The sequence below is a fragment of the Zingiber officinale genome, chromosome 1A (genome assembly GCF_018446385.1).
Source record: "Zingiber officinale cultivar Zhangliang chromosome 1A, Zo_v1.1, whole genome shotgun sequence".
NCBI classification, from domain to species: domain Eukaryota; kingdom Viridiplantae; phylum Streptophyta; class Magnoliopsida; order Zingiberales; family Zingiberaceae; genus Zingiber; species Zingiber officinale.
Window position 1 is genome coordinate 33,587,333 of NC_055987.1, and position 19,903 is coordinate 33,607,235.

The 19,903-nt window shown below is 34.7% G+C and overlaps 2 protein-coding genes across 3 annotated transcripts; both read left to right on the forward strand.

Annotated features, from left to right (window-relative positions):
• Nucleotides 1-2,836: 2,836 nt before the first annotated feature.
• Nucleotides 2,837-7,169, forward strand: LOC122023115 (shaggy-related protein kinase alpha). The gene is made up of 13 exons (XM_042581207.1): nt 2,837-3,052; nt 3,824-3,989; nt 4,110-4,202; nt 4,340-4,399; nt 4,574-4,846; nt 5,078-5,152; nt 5,691-5,747; nt 5,835-5,975; nt 6,049-6,099; nt 6,185-6,280; nt 6,402-6,485; nt 6,586-6,688; nt 6,779-7,169. Exons 2-13 carry the CDS (start codon nt 3,879-3,881, stop codon nt 6,859-6,861), a joined length of 1,227 nt encoding a protein of 408 aa, XP_042437141.1. The 5' UTR covers nt 2,837-3,052; nt 3,824-3,878; the 3' UTR covers nt 6,862-7,169.
• A 999-nt stretch (nt 7,170-8,168) lies between these two features.
• On the forward strand, nt 8,169-19,542 carry LOC122023126. 2 transcript variants are annotated; one of them, XM_042581219.1, is made up of 11 exons: nt 8,169-8,625; nt 8,973-10,452; nt 10,745-10,943; nt 12,031-12,408; nt 12,513-12,653; nt 12,751-12,854; nt 12,942-13,166; nt 13,246-13,743; nt 16,128-16,537; nt 19,149-19,242; nt 19,324-19,542. In XM_042581219.1, exons 2-11 carry the CDS (start codon nt 10,367-10,369, stop codon nt 19,433-19,435), a joined length of 2,247 nt encoding a protein of 748 aa, XP_042437153.1. In that variant the 5' UTR covers nt 8,169-8,625; nt 8,973-10,366; the 3' UTR covers nt 19,436-19,542. The 2 variants fall into 2 exon arrangements, with proteins under 2 accessions (XP_042437153.1, XP_042437159.1); XM_042581225.1 differs by lacking the exon at nt 8,973-10,452.
• The last annotated feature ends 361 nt before the right edge of the window (nt 19,543-19,903 follow it).

The window sequence follows — 19,903 nt, forward strand, 5'->3', positions numbered from 1 at the left end:
TTCTGTTTGTGTTTGTTTGTTTTTAATTCCGCTGCTTTAATTACTCTAACGCTGTTTTCGATTCCGATACGTACAAAATAGCCACGAGCGCTATTCACCCCCCCTCTAGCGCATCTCGATCCAACAATTTTCACTGTACTAACCTTGTTTTGCAGGTTAAATGTTTTAGTTTGGGACTAACACAACTTGCAGGGCAAAAGGAGCAAAAACTTTTGGATGAATAGTACCCACCTTCAAGCATTGCAAGGCGCCTTCGCACTGTTCATGGAAGGCGCCTTCAATGGCTTGAAGGCACCTTCCAAGGGATAAAATTTGGACATCGTCGCAGATAAAGCGCAGTGACTTCGGGATCAGATTTGACCCATTAGAGGCGCCTTCAACACTTATGGAATGCGCCTTCCATGACCTTTATAAGCCAGTATCGACCAAGTTTCAAACAATAACTACTATACGAACTACTACACATCAATTTGAGATTCCGACTGCTCCGACTTCTTGCTACGACTTTGCTACGAAACTGCTACGCCTGATGACTGCTCTGAGGACTTCCGATCGTGGTCGGCAGAACGACACTGACATAAGAGCGCTCTCACATCAATCCTAAGTGTTTGGTAACAATTTTTTTTTGTACTTAATTACTGAAAAAGGGAAGTGTAGCGTGTTACACTTCGCCTAAATTCTTTGCACTCGATTCCCTCTTCCGGAGGTACCGAAAGAGATATTTTAGTGGATTGCCCATCGATAGGTCTGCAGGACCTTAGTCTTGGAGTAGGAGTCACCGAAGGCTCTGAACCAAGTAAAACTGATCGTGTTTTCTGATGTGTTTTTTACTTAATTTCCGCTGCGTACTTATCTTTCAATTTCAAAAAGAAACGAGATTTTCAAAACCATGTGATTCATCCCCTTTCTCACGTGCGACTTGATCTAATAGCTATGACCTAGTTAGGCCATATACATAAATGGGATATGTGAGAAGCCCACACAGCTAGTAGCCCAAGAGGCCTCACGGCTCAAAAGCCTAATTATGGTCATTAATACAAACACATGGGTTTGTTAGAGGATCACTATCTACATACTGATGTGATTGATAGATACAATATAAGCATGATGTTGTAATAAGTTGATTGATTATAGAATAATATCTCATCAATGTAAAGATGGTGAGAAATATTATAAAAAAGAGTTCTTCTTCATTAACACTGGTACACATACATGCATATTTATACATCTTCTTCTTCTGCTTATTATTTATTTTGTACTATCACCGATTTTTAACTTGACTATCTAAACAGTTATACTAAGAACCCCTTAGTCAGGTTACTAATGATTTTCCTCTTTTTTCAGGAGCTCTTGAAGCTAATCCATCCACGCACTATGCCATCGATAATCTATCATCATCACTTCTAGATAGATCATCACACACACCTATATTTATTTTAACATTATTTGTGAGCACTCGTTATTTACGATCTCGTTGATCCAAATCGATACACGTACGCGCTCGAATAGTTTTTATTTTTAAAATGTACTCATTAAATGCGTTCAAACAATTGAATGCTATTACATTGATTTAAATATTCACATGTTAACAACAATATGGATGTTGTAATAATGTTGCATACAGTATTGGAGGATAATCGTCTTATTTTATAGGAAGATGGGTTAATTAGGGCGTTTTTTTATTAAAAAAAAAAGATCATCACATGAATAAAAAAAGAAAACGCTCCTTTCATCATTGCGTTTTTTTTTAAAATAAAAATTATGATTCCACGAATCTTGCAGTGGTATCTGCGTCGCCACGCATTTGCTTGTGGCTTCGGTGGATTCCACGACAGGCTTAACTACTGCTCAAATCTAATTAGCCAGCTTTATACCACTACAATAATCTTTCTTCCCCGTTTTATTTATTTATTTATTTATATTATAAAAAGACAGTCTCTACTTTTCTCAACCTGTATATTTTTTACGACGATTATTATTATTATTATTATTATTATTATTATTATTAATCTTTATTTTAAATATTTTTCCGTTAGAATTGATTAGTGCATTAATTTGGTTCCCAATTAGAAATGATTGCGCTCACACTTTGATAATTTTCAGTATACATCTTCGTAATTATTTAAATGATATCTTAATCATTCGATGTGTCATTTGGATTAGGTGTGATTTGATGTCATTGATGACATTTTAATAGTCATTTAGTAACTTTTAGACAGAATCTAGATATGAAAGTGTTATTTAATAGGATGTCATTACAAAGTGTCAGATAATTAAAATGGGACAGAGATTAAATTTCTCGTAAAAACATGTACGAGAGTAATTATCTTTTACTACAAAGATGGAAGTATTAATTTATAATCGGCCATTTGTAGTTTGGTTACATTTTGTTAATTAAGCAATTGAAATCTACTTAATTAGTTTATGATTACTCTTTTTTAATTGTTTCGATTTAATTTCTCGTTAATTTTTCAGAAAGGTAAAAACTCAGTCTCGAGTTGGGTCCTTTTCACTTTTGACTGCGTACTTTGCTTATTCTCTCGCCAATAATTGTGCCTTCTCAAATTGCATTATCGTCCTCAATAGTTAACTTATTTAAGTTCAAAATATTTTATGTGCCTAGAAATTTTATTATTTCATCAAAATAGTTATCAATAAAAATAATGAAATAGAAAAAATTGGATAAAACATTCATTCATCTTTCAGATTTTATTCAATGTTAATTAATTTATTTTTTTAATATTAAATATATGATCTTCTCTCTATAAATTGATTGTTCTTGGGAAAAAAAAGAGTTGGTGAATCGTTGATAGTTCAGGTACTAACATGAAAAATTGTCTGAAAATGGTGGACAGGGAAAACGTGTGGGAGAAGGTAAAAGCAACCCCGATCTCGGTCACACCGTTCTCGCGACTCTCCTCCAACCCTAGGAGGAGACCGAAGGAGAGGGGTAACGAGGGGAGGAACCGTTGAGTCGATCTACTTTCGTCGCTCAGCGAGATTTCTTCTTCAGTGTTGTTTGTACGATATTCGGTCACCTGGATTCAGTCTGGTGAGCATTCGTCTTGAATCATTATTTCTTTTCATTTCTGTAACGTCACTAGGAAATTTGTTCATCGTCTCGTCTGATTTAACTGGACTCATTTGTAGCTCGTGTCATGCTTTCTGTTGGTATTTGTATCTAGATCTGTAATCGCCTCGATTGTTGTGTTAAATGAAAGGTCCGTGCTCAGAGAATGTGCGTTAGTGTACCTTTCCATCTTGGAGAATTGCGAGCTCAATTCTTTTCCTTCTGAGCCTAGGGTTTTTCAAAGTTCCGATTTTGAGCTCCTCTTGCTTTAGATTTCAACGCTTGTTTCCAAATATTTTGGAAAAGGAGGGTATTTTAATGCCGTCAATGTTTTTCTTCAATCATTTGCAACTAATCTAGACCAGGAACCTCATGCATTATCGCCGATCTCAGTTTGAATATTGATATCCGGTTTCTTTTTCTCTTAATGATTATGCAATTGTTTGAGATCAGCATGCTTACATATTTGATTTTCACGTAGTTGAAGTCATTTTGTATTGATTTCTGAGCTACCAAATTTGTCGCTGGAGAATGCCCAAATTGGCATTCATTAATCTGCAAATAGGAGTAGGCTCTTATTTGGGTGCAGAGTTTATGCTTTCGTTCGCATGCTTGTATCTTGGAACTTCATCTTTTGGTGCTTTGTTAATTTATTCTCAGGTGTTTTCACAGTTTTGACAATTGCGTAAGTTCCTCTAGCTTATTCTTGAAATAATTCCTGCACCCCATCATTTTGACACCCTCCTTGGGCAGGTAAGTGCTTTTAGGATCTTTTGCTCTATGCGGGACTGAGAAAGGTGCACACTGGATGGCTTCAATGGCACCTACATTGGGGCCAAATAATAATGCTGGCGGTAGTAGTATTTCTGTGGATAGATTGCCAGACGAAATGAATGATATGCATATAAGAGACGATAAAGTAAGTAAAATACAGTTTATGATGAGCATAGACAATTTGCTTCTTCATAAAATCAAAGTAGATTGTGGCTGTTTGATTATATAAAATTTCATATCTGACATTGATTATGTTTTAATTTAGGAAGTGGAAGCTACCGTGATCAATGGCAATGAGACTGAGACGGGTCATATAATTGTGACAACTATAGGCGGCAGAAATGGCCAGCCAAAACAGGTAAATCTGTTAGCCTTAAGTATTGTTGCATTAGAATGGCTCCAATAACTTGAAAATTTAGGCCAAAGTCCTATTGGTTTTTATATAGTTGTTCATTTATACTCATTTATCAGTTACTAATACTGAATGCCTGGCAGACTATAAGTTACATGGCTGAGCGTGTAGTGGGACATGGATCATTTGGAGTTGTATTTCAGGTAACTTCAGCAGTCCATTTAATAGCTAAGATAGCAATTGTAGAACATAGTCCTTGACTGTTGAATTTTGATGTTTGGTGCTTATCCTTCAGCATAGAGATCTTTTTGTAACTGCTTTGAAGTTGTGTATCTATAATTGTACCTGTAATGTTTTTCTCATAACTTTCCTTCTAGGCTAAGTGTCTCGAGACAGGAGAGACAGTAGCTATAAAAAAGGTTCTTCAAGACAAGAGATATAAAAACCGTGAATTGCAAACCATGCGGCTTCTTGACCATCCAAATGTTGTGTGCTTGAAGCACTGTTTCTTTTCAACGACTGAAAAAGAAGAATTATATCTTAACTTGGTTCTTGAATATGTTCCTGAGACTGTTCATCGAGTAATTAAGCACTACAACAAGATGAATCAGCGCATGCCGTTGATATACGTGAAGCTTTATATGTATCAGGTAACCCTAAACTTATGGTGAGCCATGAAAGTTCCTTTCAAGTTTCATATGTTTAAAAAATGTGGTCCTCTTGATGTGATGATTTGGTCATTAGCTTTCTTATTAATTCAATTAGCATGTTGCATGCTACATGATTACCAAAATAGGATGCCTAAGTGTTCGCAACTAATGAAGAAACAATTTTAAACAAGTCAAAAGGTACATGTGCTAATTTTTCAATTATATTGACAGATTTGTAGAGCATTGGCCTATATACATTGTACCATTGGAGTTTGCCACAGAGACATCAAACCACAAAATCTTTTGGTATGCCATCCAACCTTTTTTTAAAAAAAAAAACAGAGAAGAGGCTTTTCTTATTTTGTTTAGATGTAGTTATTTCATACTGGTTTGACTAGCTAGCATGAGTCTTGTTTGTTTGTCCATACACTCAAGGAACAAGAGATATCAGATGTATTGCACTCATAAAATGTTTTTTTTTTCAGTTGTTATTACTCTCATAATCTTTTTTTTTTCAGTTGTAGATTTTCTTTGAAGTCTACGTCTATTTGTATCACCCTCTCAATTGATGAATGTTACTCATAGTTGTGTGTTCGTTTGAAATCCAATGCTCTACATGCACCTTCATCAATTTTGATATATGTAGATGCAATAAATGGTAGTGTATTTAGGGGTTTCTATAGTTGCAGACCCAAGTATATTAGACTGAAATACTTCCTTTGTAATTTTGTATACAATGTACAGTTTGAGACTTGAACGTGGTTTGCATGTAGGTTTCTCTTTGGCTATGATAGGCCATCTGTGCTGCCAATTATAAAACTACTAAAATTACATTCTTTAACAGGTCAACCCACATACACAACAGTTGAAAATATGTGACTTTGGAAGTGCTAAAGTCTTGGTACATCTTCATCCCCTTCATTGTTGACTATAGATGCTTTCTTCATTAAGTTTGAGTAAATTTGAATTTTTGTTTGAATAATAACAGGTTAAAGGGGAACCAAATATTTCATATATATGTTCTAGGTATTACCGAGCCCCAGAACTCATTTTTGGTGCCACAGAGTATACAACAGCTATTGACATATGGTCAGCTGGTTGTGTTCTCGCTGAACTCCTCCTAGGACAGGTATGCTAATGCTAGAATTTTCTTTAAACAAAACTCATCCATGCTAATGATTTATTGTGGGAGTCATCAACAGCCTCTTTTCCCAGGAGATAGTGGAGTTGATCAACTTGTAGAAATTATCAAGGTACCTCGTGGATTTCTCCTAAATCTAACTTATTAGTACCATTTTTAGTATCATTTATTTCTACACTTCATTTTCACTCGTCCAGATTTTGGGTACTCCAACAAGAGAAGAAATTAAATGCATGAACCCCAACTACACGGAGTTCAAATTTCCTCAGATCAAAGCTCATCCATGGCACAAGGTAGATCTTGTTAATGTTCCATCATTTTGTTTCTAAAGTTTCTGTGTATCCTGTTTTTCTTGTATCTGTTGTGATACTGTTTCAACAATTTATTTCAATATCTGTATCTGTTGTGATACAGATTTTTCATAAAAGAATGCCACCTGAGGCGGTAGATCTTGTCTCTAGGCTGCTTCAATATTCTCCAAACTTGAGAAGCACTGCTGTGAGTATATTATAGAAACTAGTTATGTACTACAGCCAAAGGCTGTATATGCTACCCAGTGAAATGAAACGGGCATCCTATTGAATTCCTATTTATGCAGTTGGAAGCATTGATTCACCCGTTCTTTGATGAACTTCGAGATCCAAATTCTCGTTTACCAAATGGTCGATATCTACCTCCTCTCTTTAACTTCAAGCCTCACGGTTAGTCCGCATAACTGGGAAGATTATTCTTATGATATCCTTCCTTGACTCAAAAAACATAATGTTTCGCGGATGCTTGTTGATAAACAGAGTTAAAGGGTGTGCCAATGGAAATTGTAGCAAAGTTGATTCCAGAGCATGCAAGAAAGCAATGTACCTTTATGGGACTGTGACTCGCTTCACCATGTCACTGCAAGATAGTGCATGCGAAATGAGGTTAAGTTAGGGAAAACCTTCCTCTTAATGTCAAGTTCGTTGCCTGTGTAACCCACCCACGGAACGTATGCCTGTTGATGTTATTATTCTTGTTGAATGTCTGTTGATGTTGTTATTGTTGTAGTCTTGATCATCCCTAGTAACCTTTCTCCTATAGAGACCGTGGACTGTTTTCCTTAAACATGCTTAAATGTATGCAGATGGAACTTTTGGGTGTATGGACTTTATGCAGTGAAACTTCATAACAAACTGCTAGTTTCTTGTTTCTTTTCGAGCGGATGAATGCTGTTGATGGCTAGTGCTGATAAAGTTGACTTGTAATGTCTGAGCAATCCGGGTTTATAGAGGTAGTTTGAAGGCCACAGCAACCTCGGAACTAAACCAATTTATCGATATCTGAATGTAAATCTCAGCTGGTTGTTTGAAGGAATAGAGAGATATTTTTCCACATATATTCTTAAATTTCAGTTCATGTTTGATTAGTGTTTGACTAATGTGCTCAAGGTTGTTTGGTAGAAGTTTCCCAAGAGGGTTTAAGGAAAAACAAAATATATAGTTAGTATTGTTGAGGAAATCTTGATGAGACAAGATGAATAGGTTTGTTCGGTTTTGATATGCTGTCTGACTTTAGTGCCCAATTAAGTGTGCGGGGTGTCCGGAAGTAGGAGTCACGCATGGAGAGTCGGGTAACATATCATATTTGGGCAAATTTAATTGAGAGGGAAGGGAGAGAAGAGGAAGACATGGGGTTGAAAAAAATTGATATTTTAATTTAAAAATGATTTAAAATATATTTTAAGAAAAAGATAAAGATTCAACATATTTTAGGATTCAATTTTTAAAAAATGATAATTTATTGTTTAAAAAATAAATATTTTTTAATAAAAAAATCTAAACCAAAATTACAATAAGTATTCCATAATAATTTTTTAAAATAAAATTAGTATTATACAAAATAATGATGTCAATAGTTAGAAGGAAATTATAAATTTAAAATATTTTAAACTTGGAGATGAATATATGAAGATATTAAAGTTGAAAATTTAAAGAAAATCGAATTTAGTATTTTATATCTTTTATAAAAATAATATTAATAAATTGAAAGAGTTCAATTCTCCAAGATAATTTTAAAATTTCAATGAATTCTAAATTTAATATAACTACAAATTCTAAAATTATTTTAACAATTAATTATGATTATAAAAATTAAATATTAATTTTTTTTTACTTTTAAATCCCGTGATTTTCCCCTAATTGCAGATGGCAAATTAGTTACTCCAACGGCATCTTCCCTTTTTGTAATTTCCATTTTTAACCCTTCCCCCTTTTCAAGCTCGTCGGCGGCGAAGGGTTTTCTCACTGTCCATCAAGTTCCACCTCTGCTCCCTCTTCCTCATCTAACGCCGACTTCACCTCCTCCCCTTCATCTCTATCTGCCTCAACTGTGCCGACTTTACCCTTCCTTTCTTCCTCCTCCTTCATGTTCTCCGTTTGTCCCTGACAACTCCTTCCCCTTCTTCCTGCATCGTCAACTGCCCACTCTTCCAAGATAGTGCTAGGTGTTTGTCATGCTCCCTTCAGCCATTTTCGCCATCAAGTCGATGCGCACCGTCGAGATCGTTGATCAATACATCTGTACGAAGTGCCACTTCTCGGTGCCATGGATCTCTTCAAGATGCTGACGATTATGCTCCTGAGAAGGTCTAACTAGAGTGCAATTGGTATATATCTTCTTACCATTAATATTGTTCGTATTTATTATTATTCTCGAACTCAAATCCATCCTCTTCGTCGATTTCTTCTTATTTGAAGGGAAAGATTTTGATTTTATATATTTTTTTCCTTCTTCCATCTCGGTTTAGTTTTCCATCAGTTTACCACTTCACTTTTCAAAGAGATACACACGTTATCAAAGAATATATTTTTGATGAAGTTTTGCTGAACGTTTGATCAGAATCATTGTGTTGATGACATCATTATAATCTTGTCTCTCTGCTCATCTGAACTCTCTTCCTTGCTAAATTTCTGTTGTTAATTTCATTAACTTCATATTTATTCTTTATTTCAGGAACTTGGTTGTGGATCAGAGAGAAATTTAATTAAGAAAATGCATCTTAGATTTGGCTAAACTAAACATTGTATGGTGGTCTAGATCTTCCTAGAAAGAATGCGACTGCATTTTGGATCTCACGAGATCTTCACTTCATTGCTCTACAATTTAAGCATTGCTTTCGAAGTTTTATCTGTAGATATCTCATGCCATTTAGAACTATCCATATCAGCATGTATGAAGTAATAATATTATTTTTAGATATAATTAAAATGATTATGTAAAATAAAGAATGAAAACTTAGGTGTTTTATATAGAGAATGGATGATTTCTTTTTAAAGAGGTTAATACATCGAAAGTAGAAACTTTTATTGGACTGAATAGGAAGTACACTCTAATTACTGTCAATCTAAGAGGACCAAAAACAGTAAATATAAACTTTCTATCTTTCTAATCTAATGGTATTGTGATTATAAGTGTTCATACTCATATAAATAGTCCTAATGTGGCAAAAGGTCATACATTGACCCCGGATAGCCCCCATATGACTTGGTCCCACAGCTATATGTAGAGAGGTAAATCAGGGAGGACTTTGCCCTTGACGCAGTGGCCCTTGCATGAGGGAGGTCAACAAACAACAAGTATTTCGCCACTAGGAATTGACCTCAAGACCTCATGTGGCAAACTCCCATGTAGTTGTCAACTACGCCATCCCGTGGGGACCATATAAATAGTACTAATGTTTATATTGATCATGATGTTCAAATTGAGTCTAAATTGTAGCCCAGCATCATTATTGATTGTTGTAATCTTCCAGACTATAGCAAAAATTTGGCACTTAATGATATTCAAATAATGTTAATCATCTTACTTTGTTTATTTTTATGTTACTAAATTTTGAATAGTTTATGTTGTTTTTGGACTTGGTTAAATAGTTATGATGATGTTTTTTTTCCTACTTTAGACATGTATAATTGGATGCTTTTAAGTTGTTTATTATAGATTTTTTTTTCCTTTTCAACCACCTTTTATATCATCTTGCTTCATAAACCAAGTAGGCTTATTATGTTGGAATAGTGGCTATTGAGGTAATTCAACCTTCGGTAGTGATAGAGTGTGTATGAGCAAATAAGTCAGCATTCTACATTTTGTACAGTTTGTGTTTTCAGTGTTATATCACTCTGATCCACATCAAATTCCTCTTTTCAACAACTTTCTCCCACCAAGATATTTGATCCAATAATCTTTCATGTCAAGATTTTAAGGGAACCAAACTATAGGAGGAGAAGTTTTCTCAGTTCCTAGTTCTTCCTATGTGAATATTAACAGCAGAGCAAGTGCTAATTTTCCTGTTTATGCAACTCTTCTTGTACCCAAAATCTCCCTTTCAGGTTGATCTATAATTTCTCTTGATGCCCTCCAATGCAAAATGTGGCAAAAGGCTATTCGCTCGGCCCAAACGCCCCTACCAACCCGTCCCTAGGCCAACACGGAGGAGGTAAATCACGGATGACTACTAGCTATTAGTGCAGGTGGTCAAGGCATGGGGGAAGGCATGTTCGGACGCGCCGAGTTTCGACCCCAAGATCTCATGTGGGAACACCCCATGCCTCAACCACCGCACCACCCCGAGGGGGCCCTCCAATGCAAAATGAGCATTACTTTGGTGGATTGTCTACTAAAGTTTTGATCTGTGTTTCTAATGCTAATGGATATGTTGCTCAGTTGCTTTCAGCATGCTTCATTAGTTTTGATGACTTTCATATGACGTTATTTTATTCTTTATATAGCTTTGCTAGTGAGATTTTAAAAATGGGAGGAAGACATTACAGAGTATGGTGGCCACAACAGCTCTTGACCTCCACGTCCAGTTCTGGCCTGTTGCTCTTTGGTTGGTTTATGGATTCTATAGATTCTATTGACATTGTCGTAGCAACTGCAATTCCTTCAGAAAAGATGACGGCCCTTCCTATTCAGACTAATATTGAGGTCAGGGAAATGCTTGAATGTTACTTATGCACCTTAAGTGTTTGAGCAGATTTTTTTAAAGAGTATGCTTCTATATGATTATTTGTGTATATAATTTGTTTGCTATATTGGGAATGATTCAAGATGCCAAAGAAAATAATCAATTATTGAGAAATTCACTAATGTTCTCAGCAAATTTCATTTGGGAAAAATATGACTCCTATGCCGATATCTAATTATGTAAGTTGATCTTCAGATCCGAGATGGAACAATGAAATGACTAAGATATGAATGATTGCACAAATTTTGGACAAACAATTGTCCTAACTTTGTTCATTTGAGTCATTTGTAATGCAAACTTTGGGAGCTCTTGAGAAACTTATGCTTAGCATCTAGTGAACTAATACCATATCCTGTTGCTATTGTGTCCCCTTCCGTATTTTTTTTCTTTTGTCATTTTTATGATTTAAAGGAGAACAACTACCAGGCCTTTAGGCCAAGTAATAGTTTTTTTAATGTTTTCCTAATTTTGTAAATATGCTATTCGTGGGTGTTTAGATGATATACCATCCACACCCATCCATGTGATTTTTTTCTTAGCTTTGCATTTATTGCTCCAACAATTGATTGTCCTAGAATAAGAAACTTGGTTGCTAGTACCAGGAAACTCATACTGGATATTTCATCCTTAATTTTTGTTAGAGTTTCATATCAATTGGTAGCTCTTGTTAAATAGTTTGGAGTTTAAGTTTTAGTTTAATATTGGATATAGATAAATTATCATTCATATCCACCAAGCAGAAGTCTCACCTATTAAGGGCGTGCTAACTCATTAATTTGTTAAATATTTTTTCTGAAGGAAGATTGTCATCTATGACCTAGTCACCTATTTTTCATAAAATATGTACTTTCTTATTATTGTCAAAAAGGTATAATATTACCATTCTTGGTTTAGAGTTTAGAACTATGTTAGTAGTTTTTACAATTGGAATAATTCATTCCCATAAGGCCATAACTATTAGATTGTTACAGTTCATTCTTCTCATGGTTGTTATACTGACATTTTAAAACTTCACTTTCTAGAATTGATTATGTTATATTTGTTTAGGAAATCTTTAAATCTGTCAATCAAAAGATGCCAGTGAGACTGAATGAATCCTCCACATTTTCTCTTCTGGGATATTGCGTTACTGATTTCACTGCTGGCAAACTGAGACCTGTATGCAATCAGAATGATAGGTGTCTCTTAAGAAAACAGTTTGATGAGGAATGCTATAAAGAACTAAAAGCTTGTCAAATTAATGGAACATGGAACTGTGATTGCATGGATTTAATAGAACCACACTTCCTGTCTTTGGTGAGATGCAATAACTGGATTTTTATGCTATGTAAGGCCCAAAGAATTCTATATAAAAGGAATCAACAGGTTCCATGCCTGCATCATGTGCATCAAAATGGTGATTTATTGTCTCCTGTTCATGTCCACGTATGTAAGTCAGGAAAAACTCCTTTTTTTATTTCTTTTATGTGATTAATTGCCATCTTATATCTCCCAAAAGTTTAACCTTTTTTTTTTTTTGTTAATTCCAGATAATAGTATATGAAGTCCCAACCTATGGTGCAAGTCATGTTTCTTTGAGTTCTTGGTATTCTAGTGAACATGTTGATTTGCTGTCACAGAAGCCAAATTGGGTGAAGGAAATTTATAAGAAGCCTGTAGTCATTAATTTGGTATGTGAAGTACTTTCCTTTTGTATTTTGCATTTTTAATCTTTTTGTTTTTTCCTCCTCAATTTATGTTTGTACATCATTAATTTATTTATTTCAGGAGACAGTTATTTTGGCACTCAATTGCTCAGATGCTGCCAAAACATTCTTTTTGCAAATGGAAAGCACTCATAGTCCCATGATTAGCATCTTCTTTGTGTCAAAGTAATACCCTTGTCATTTTTTTCGCAAACCCCAACCTGTGTTCTTACTTTCTTTTATCATTCTTATTTTCTGCTGCTGCTTATTTAGAATGCTGATGAGGGTGGCATCCATCATATGGCACATTGTGGCAGCAATTGTAGCTTCTATCTCCACAACTATGTATATATTCCTTCAATTTTTACATAAACCCTTGAGTCATGGACCGGTCTTGTTTATATTATCAAAGATGTTCATGCACACATGCAAGAATGTGCACATTCGTAGTTGTCAGTTTATGTACTGGCCAGTTATTCTTCAAGCCCCCAGTATCAGGTAATGAGAAATGCTTAAGCAGAACTTCTTTTTAATTTTTCTGAGGGTTTTTCTTATCTTATGATGATTATCTTTTCAGCATTTCCCATTCAAGTGTTGAACATTCTCACAAAGCTGCATTAAGGAAGCACTTCACATGGTCTAATGTTTTGATGGATATTACCTTTGGGATTGTTCTTGGAATCCTATTGTTGGCCAATGTTGAAACTATTTCTTCTTGGATTTTGGTTATTGTCCATCAAGTAACAAATGACCTGTTGCGCTCAGGTTCTGTATGGTTAATGGGTGTCCCCGCTGGTTTTAAACTGAATAATGAGCTAGCAGAGCTTATTGGCATAATTTCTCTTAATGCAATCCAAGTTTTTTCTACCCTATGGTCCTTTATGGGTGCTTTTTTGCAAAATTATATGCAGGTTCTTGCACTCTTGGGGATAGTTTTTGGCCTGACTGTACCAATGGCCTTGTGCATTGATTTGCTTAAGCTTGCAACACTTCATATTTATATTCTGCATTGCCTTATGTCTTTTCTGTATTCGCAGCAGATTCAAGCTTTAGCTTCCTTATGGCGCCTTTTTCGGTAAGTTTTTTGGAATATGAAACTATTTCCTAAAATTTTGGTTGAAAATCTTACCTTCTAAAGTATGATGTCCTTTGGAACAATTATGGATATGAAACTTGAATGTTTTGTTTTGTAAGAGTTCATGTATTTTCTGAAATGAGCTTGTGGCAGTTTGTCAATTCTTCTTGTAGAAATATAGGCAAAGGAGAATATTCTAGTGCTTTATATAGTATTATTTCATAAAATACTATATGGGTACATATGGACTCGTGATAAAATCCAGCTAGAACTAATAGCTGGGACTAATCTTATTAATCTAATACCTCTTAACAGTCCTTAAGCTGAGCATAGATACTATGTCTGCATTGTTATTTTCACAAGAAGAATATGATAATAATAATAAAATGAGAAACTTTCTATTTGCAAGAAGATAAAATAAAATTTAAGAAGTTAATTTTTAGATCTATAAGCTCTTAAAATGGTTGGAGTATACCAAATGATTGAGTAGCGAGCTAGGTTGGTAATGGCAGTGCTTACATCTATAAGGTGTGATCACCGTCAGGTTGATGAATAGTAAGCAAAGGCTTTGCAGTGGATTATGAGCAAAGGCTGGTAGTGACGGAGCTTGTGCCCCTCAAAAGTCTTTGAAGTGAGCAGAGGCATGTAGTTGGGTTGCAATTGGAGGCTAGTAGTTCTGATGCTCTCTTTTGCCTAGTTTTGGCATTGCTTTCAAATCTTTAAGGGGAGAATCTCTCCTCTATGATCTATGGGGTCTCCTAGACCTTCTTGGGAAGATGCACAAGTGGTGTGAGATATGTTCAAAAATAGCTTTTGCTGTCATAAGTATTGACCTATACCTCAGCTTTAAAATTTTAAATTTAATTGTTCTTTGTCTATATGAAACTTCAATGACCATTAATTGTGAGGCAAATAGGGTATGTATAACTAGTCATTCAACTAATTTGCTATTTACAGGTACTTAGATTCCTGTTTTATTAGATGGAAAATTATTTCAATAGGATACTTTTGGCATGTGTACTAATGAAATGAGTATGACATCTAAATCAGTGATACTACTGAACCAGCACATGGCCATCACATTTCCTGTTAATTCTTGTCTTTTATTTTATTCAGCCAAACTGTATCCGTAGGTTCAGGTTGTTAGAGTTTAATGATTGGTTATTCAGATGACTTCTTCACTGCTTTTCTTTGGCAAGAGTGTCGGGAAATTTTGTTTATGCAAGTTATGAGCATTCTATTTACATTAACGGAGTATAATTGTGATTCATTTAACAATCACTGATAATATTTTTTATTTTATTAGGACAGTGTTATTGTTGAGTTTGACAATAGTTTTTGCTATTCATTTTTCCTAATTAAGACAGATTTTTGCAAACTTTTCTTTCATGTTTGAATGCCCTGTTTTTTTCTTTGGAAAAATATATACATGGATTTGAAATAACTTTCAGTCCTAAATTATGTTGTGGGATTTAAGTCCTATTTTGCTTGGTGCTTCTTTAGAAGATGTAGCAGTCCCCGGGGCTACGGTGCAACGGAAGGGCACCAAGTTGTCACCCAAGAATCCGTGGTTCAATCCCCAGCTCCAACGCATTTGCAGGGATTTTTCCTCCAAATGGGGTATGCAACCATGAGATGCTGGGCTTCTAGCCCGCTTGCCATGAGCACTTTCCGATTTACCCTAACAACCGGTGGGAAACCTCTATGGGGTTGGGTGGTTCCTTTTTTTATTTAGAAGATGTAGCAATTTAAAATTAGTCTTACTCTCGGAGTAAGAACTTTAGTGTGACTTGATTGTCTTCTGACTTCTGAGTCTGTTGTGTTTAGTTTGAACTCTCAATGCACTTTGATTATCATTTATTTGAATGCTCTAAAAATAACTGAAAAAAAATCATTAAATAAAGACCATGGCCTATGAATGATTCTTAAATATTTAGTCAGAAAGTAAACTTGAGGTGGGTTTCTCAAAATACCAATGGAAAGGTATTGTTGATGGTGCGCAAAAACATCCTCTGAATTTTCTGCAACTTGGATGTCGAGTTTGTGCTTGATGTTACATGTAGGCTTTGAAGAGAAAGACCCTTTTCAGATGTTGGCTTTTAGACCTTCCTTGAACCTATATCACTCACTTTCATTACTATTTCTTAGTATGTCATCTCTTAAAGGATACCAATATGACTAAATTCTTAATGCTAGATAGGTTTTTTACATTTTGAATATATCTAACTTATTTAACTTTATCTGTTGTAATTTTCTAGATTCATGTAGTGATTCACAATGTGGATCCATAGATTGTTTATTTAGCTTTCATTGTAGTTATTCCTCATCCTTGTGATTTTCATTTTTAGTTTCTTGATGAACTGTCCATTTTTCTGTACTGACAGTGGACAGAAGCGCAATCCACTTCGGCAACGCTTTGATAGTTATGACTACACAGTTGAGCAGCATGTTGTTGGTTCTCTTCTGTTTACACCACTTCTGTTGCTCATTCCAACCACTTCTGTGTTCTACATTTTCTTCACAAGTTTGATTACAACCATTATTTTCCTGACCATCATATTTGAGATCAGTATTTCACTGCTTCATGCTACTCCCTATGCTGAGATATGGATTTGGATTATGATAAGGAGGAGATTTCCCTCTGGAATATGGTTTGAAGTCTTAGATTGTGATAATGGAATTATTGATGAAGTTAATTCGCGTACTTGTTTGGATGGAAGGCAGTGTGATTCCTTTCTTGGTGGAGAAACAAGCTCTTTGGTTTCACTTCTTTGCAGTAATTATGCTACAATAGGTAACAAATCAAAATTTTCAGTTGTCTTCTTCTCTGGAAAAATATGGATAATGGCTAATCTGCCTGTAGTTTTATGAAATCGTTGCTTTGACTAGAACTAGTTTTTACATTTCTTGGGTATCCACTTTGTGTCTAGTAGACATCAAGTATACAACTATCTAACAGCTCAAGAAACTGTTGAACACAAAAATCGGTCATGTCTGATAATTACTAAATGAAACAAAAACCTGTGTCATGCATTTATTTTTTTCCATATAAACTCTTTCCTTTATGTTCTAAATAATCTGGACCATCAACCCATAATATATGGTGTGGACTAATAGTTTTTATGGAGTGTGTCTGTTGGGGGGAACTTTTAAGTATTTATATATGAAACTCTGTGTTAAGCATTAAACAATTTTCTCTGTGTTAGTGCTAAAACTTAGATTACAGTGAGTATCCTATTAAAAAAGAGGAAGAGTAAATGGCAGAGGAACATAATCAACCTATTACTACAAATGTTTGGTCAAATACTGCCACTTGTTAGTTGATCATAGTAGCAAGTGAACTTTGGGGCATTAAACTAGTTGTCTACTACCTTTGCTTGCTGATACATATAATATGTGAAATATTTATTTATATATTTAACAATCATTAGGGAATAGAACTGTGGATGATTCTCATTCAATCTTGCAAAAAGTTGTTCTCATCACAAATAATGGCAGAATGCAATATCTGTTGCCTAGAAGAATGTGCCAATAGGATTACCTTTTGAAACCATGCATTCAGTTATTACATTGTAATGAATCACAATCGAGGGAGTGAAGGTTTGGTAGGAATTTAATTAATTGGCAGTGGTTCTTTTAAGCAGTTGTATCTTCATGGTGGTTGTATGTCTTCATTAAATAGGTTTAGTGATTATTTGACCTCGTGATTTTTTGCCTATCAAAACTGCACCCTAACTTGAATTTTTCTCAAATTACCCCTATAAAATTTGCTTAATAGGAAAATGAGTTACTTGGCCAATGAATATCATCCATTTGATTTGAGTAGTAGAAAGGTTTTAATTTTATAAAATAAAAAATAACAACGTCCATAAAAATATGTTTGGTTTCAAATTCATAAGAGAATAATTTTGTAAAGTATTTGGCAATATAAAAGAATAATCTTGTAGGTAAAAATATATATTTAAATTCATACAGAAATAAATTATATTTATAAAGTATTTACATAATAGAAAAATAGTTGCAACAAATCTAAGTTTATAGAAAAATAATTTTACAATCTCTAGTGACTGTCCAACAAATCTAAGTGTCTGTCTTATTTTACAAAATAGGAAATGATCATGTCTATAAAAGTAGAAGATTAAATTTAAATGTATAAAGTTTTTATAATTTTATAAATTATTTAACAAAAATGAAAAAGATAATTATTTCTATCAATAGTGGAAATTTCCTATGATTATGGGTAATTTGGAAAAAAATTGGGGTGCTCTTTTGATGGAAAAATAAAAAGAACTGCGAAGAAAACTAGAGGTGCTCTTTTGATTTTTTTTCCCACCCCCCACAATTGCCCATTTTCTCTCTTGTTGATTATCTCTTGTTGTTCATTAGAAATTGAATTATTTGATTTTGCATCATGGTGTAAGAACCCAAATTTCATCTCCTTGCTCCTTTTCTTTCCCATCCTCTTCTCTCTTCAGTTCTTTTTCTTTACCATATTTCTATTCAACTTTCCTACTTACAAAGTCCCCATACTTGTTCCAGTTGTTATGCCACGTTCACCGTCAACAGTCTTTTGACCTTTTTCCACTGTCAATTTACCTTCATCATTTGTCTCAGAGTAGAAACCTACTCCCTGCGTCAGCTGCTTGATTTCTTCCTTTGCTCTATCAGGTACTATCACGTATCATGCCCTTGCCTTAAGTTTCAGATCCAGGCATGCGTCAAGATCTGTGGAACTTTGCCATGGATGTTTCCTTTACCTGTTGTTCTGCCCTATCACCGCCACCACACATGATTATCACCTTTCAAAACCATTGTTACCATGTCATGTCCCCTTTCTTTCTACAGCCCAGCCATACTCCTTAATCTGTTTGTGCTCAATTCTTCATTGCACCTCAACTTTGTTTGGACCTCTGCTTCACTACACCTTGTGAACCACCAACACAGGAGCACTCAATCAAGTAGCACTTGTGCCTTTTTTGAAATCTTAATTCTAACAATGGGACTGATTTGACATGCTTCCTCTAGAGGCTACCACTTTTTGTCATTAATTTCTTTTTTGTTCTTTTTGCATAAGCGATTCATGTTATATCTAGTGGTAATTGTCAGTATCTCAGGCTCCTTTTATCATTATGTGGTTGTAAACTTTCTTTGAATTATTTTCTTATGAACATGATTAACTTTATCTATTTAAGTTTTTGTTAATGGCCCTTGTGCATCTGAATATGCACCACCATGTTCACAGGTCTAAAAAAATAACTCATTTTATTCAGTATGTCAGTTTTTTTTTTTTTAAAAAATGCTATTTAAAACAGAAGACGATGGAAATTCCTACTTGAAAATGGTTAATATTACTTTTCTGTGGGATTGACTCCTAGTCCTAATTTTGTGCCGCAAATATGCTTCAGGACAAGTCATTCTGCCTTACTACGTAGGTATATTTAATGAGGTTACTCCATCCTTTTTTGCATCCCTGGCACATGGAATTCTCAGCGGGCAAAGGTGATGTGCTTCACAACTTTTCCTAATCCTCTCTTTGAACACACTGTTACTCTGGAATGAGAGTTTTCGATATTCTCGCAGATTCCCATCAACACTAGGTACTCGTCTGCCGTCTACTATGCCCTGGATGCAAATCGCCTGCAAGGAATATTGGAAGCTATGCTACACTGCAGTTCTTTCAAGTAGATTATAATGTTCCAACCCCGAAAATCAGCAATCTAACGGATTTTGCTATAACTCAAAAAACCTGTTCCACCATCTGTTGATTTATTCTTTTAGACTAGTCTTTAGTCTTTGATATTTGCTTTGTTTTCTCCTGCATTGGATTATATACAATGTCTTTTCGCCGACACTTACATATGCCAAATTGTTGTATGTTAATCAAACTCTTAATGCGCATCTCTTTGTTTTTAGATATCTTTAGTTTCTAAATATTATAGTTAATATAAGAATAGAAGTATATTCTCTAGTGTATATGAAAATTATGAGTAATTTGTATATAAGTATACTCATGGCACAATTTTAGGAAAACAAATGTGTAAAATTTTAATTGTAATAGTTATATGCTTCGATTTTTAAGAGCACCCATAAGGTATCATCATTATAACATTCACTATCTCATCAAAAAGTAGCCAAGGTAAATGTCACCATGAGATGTTGT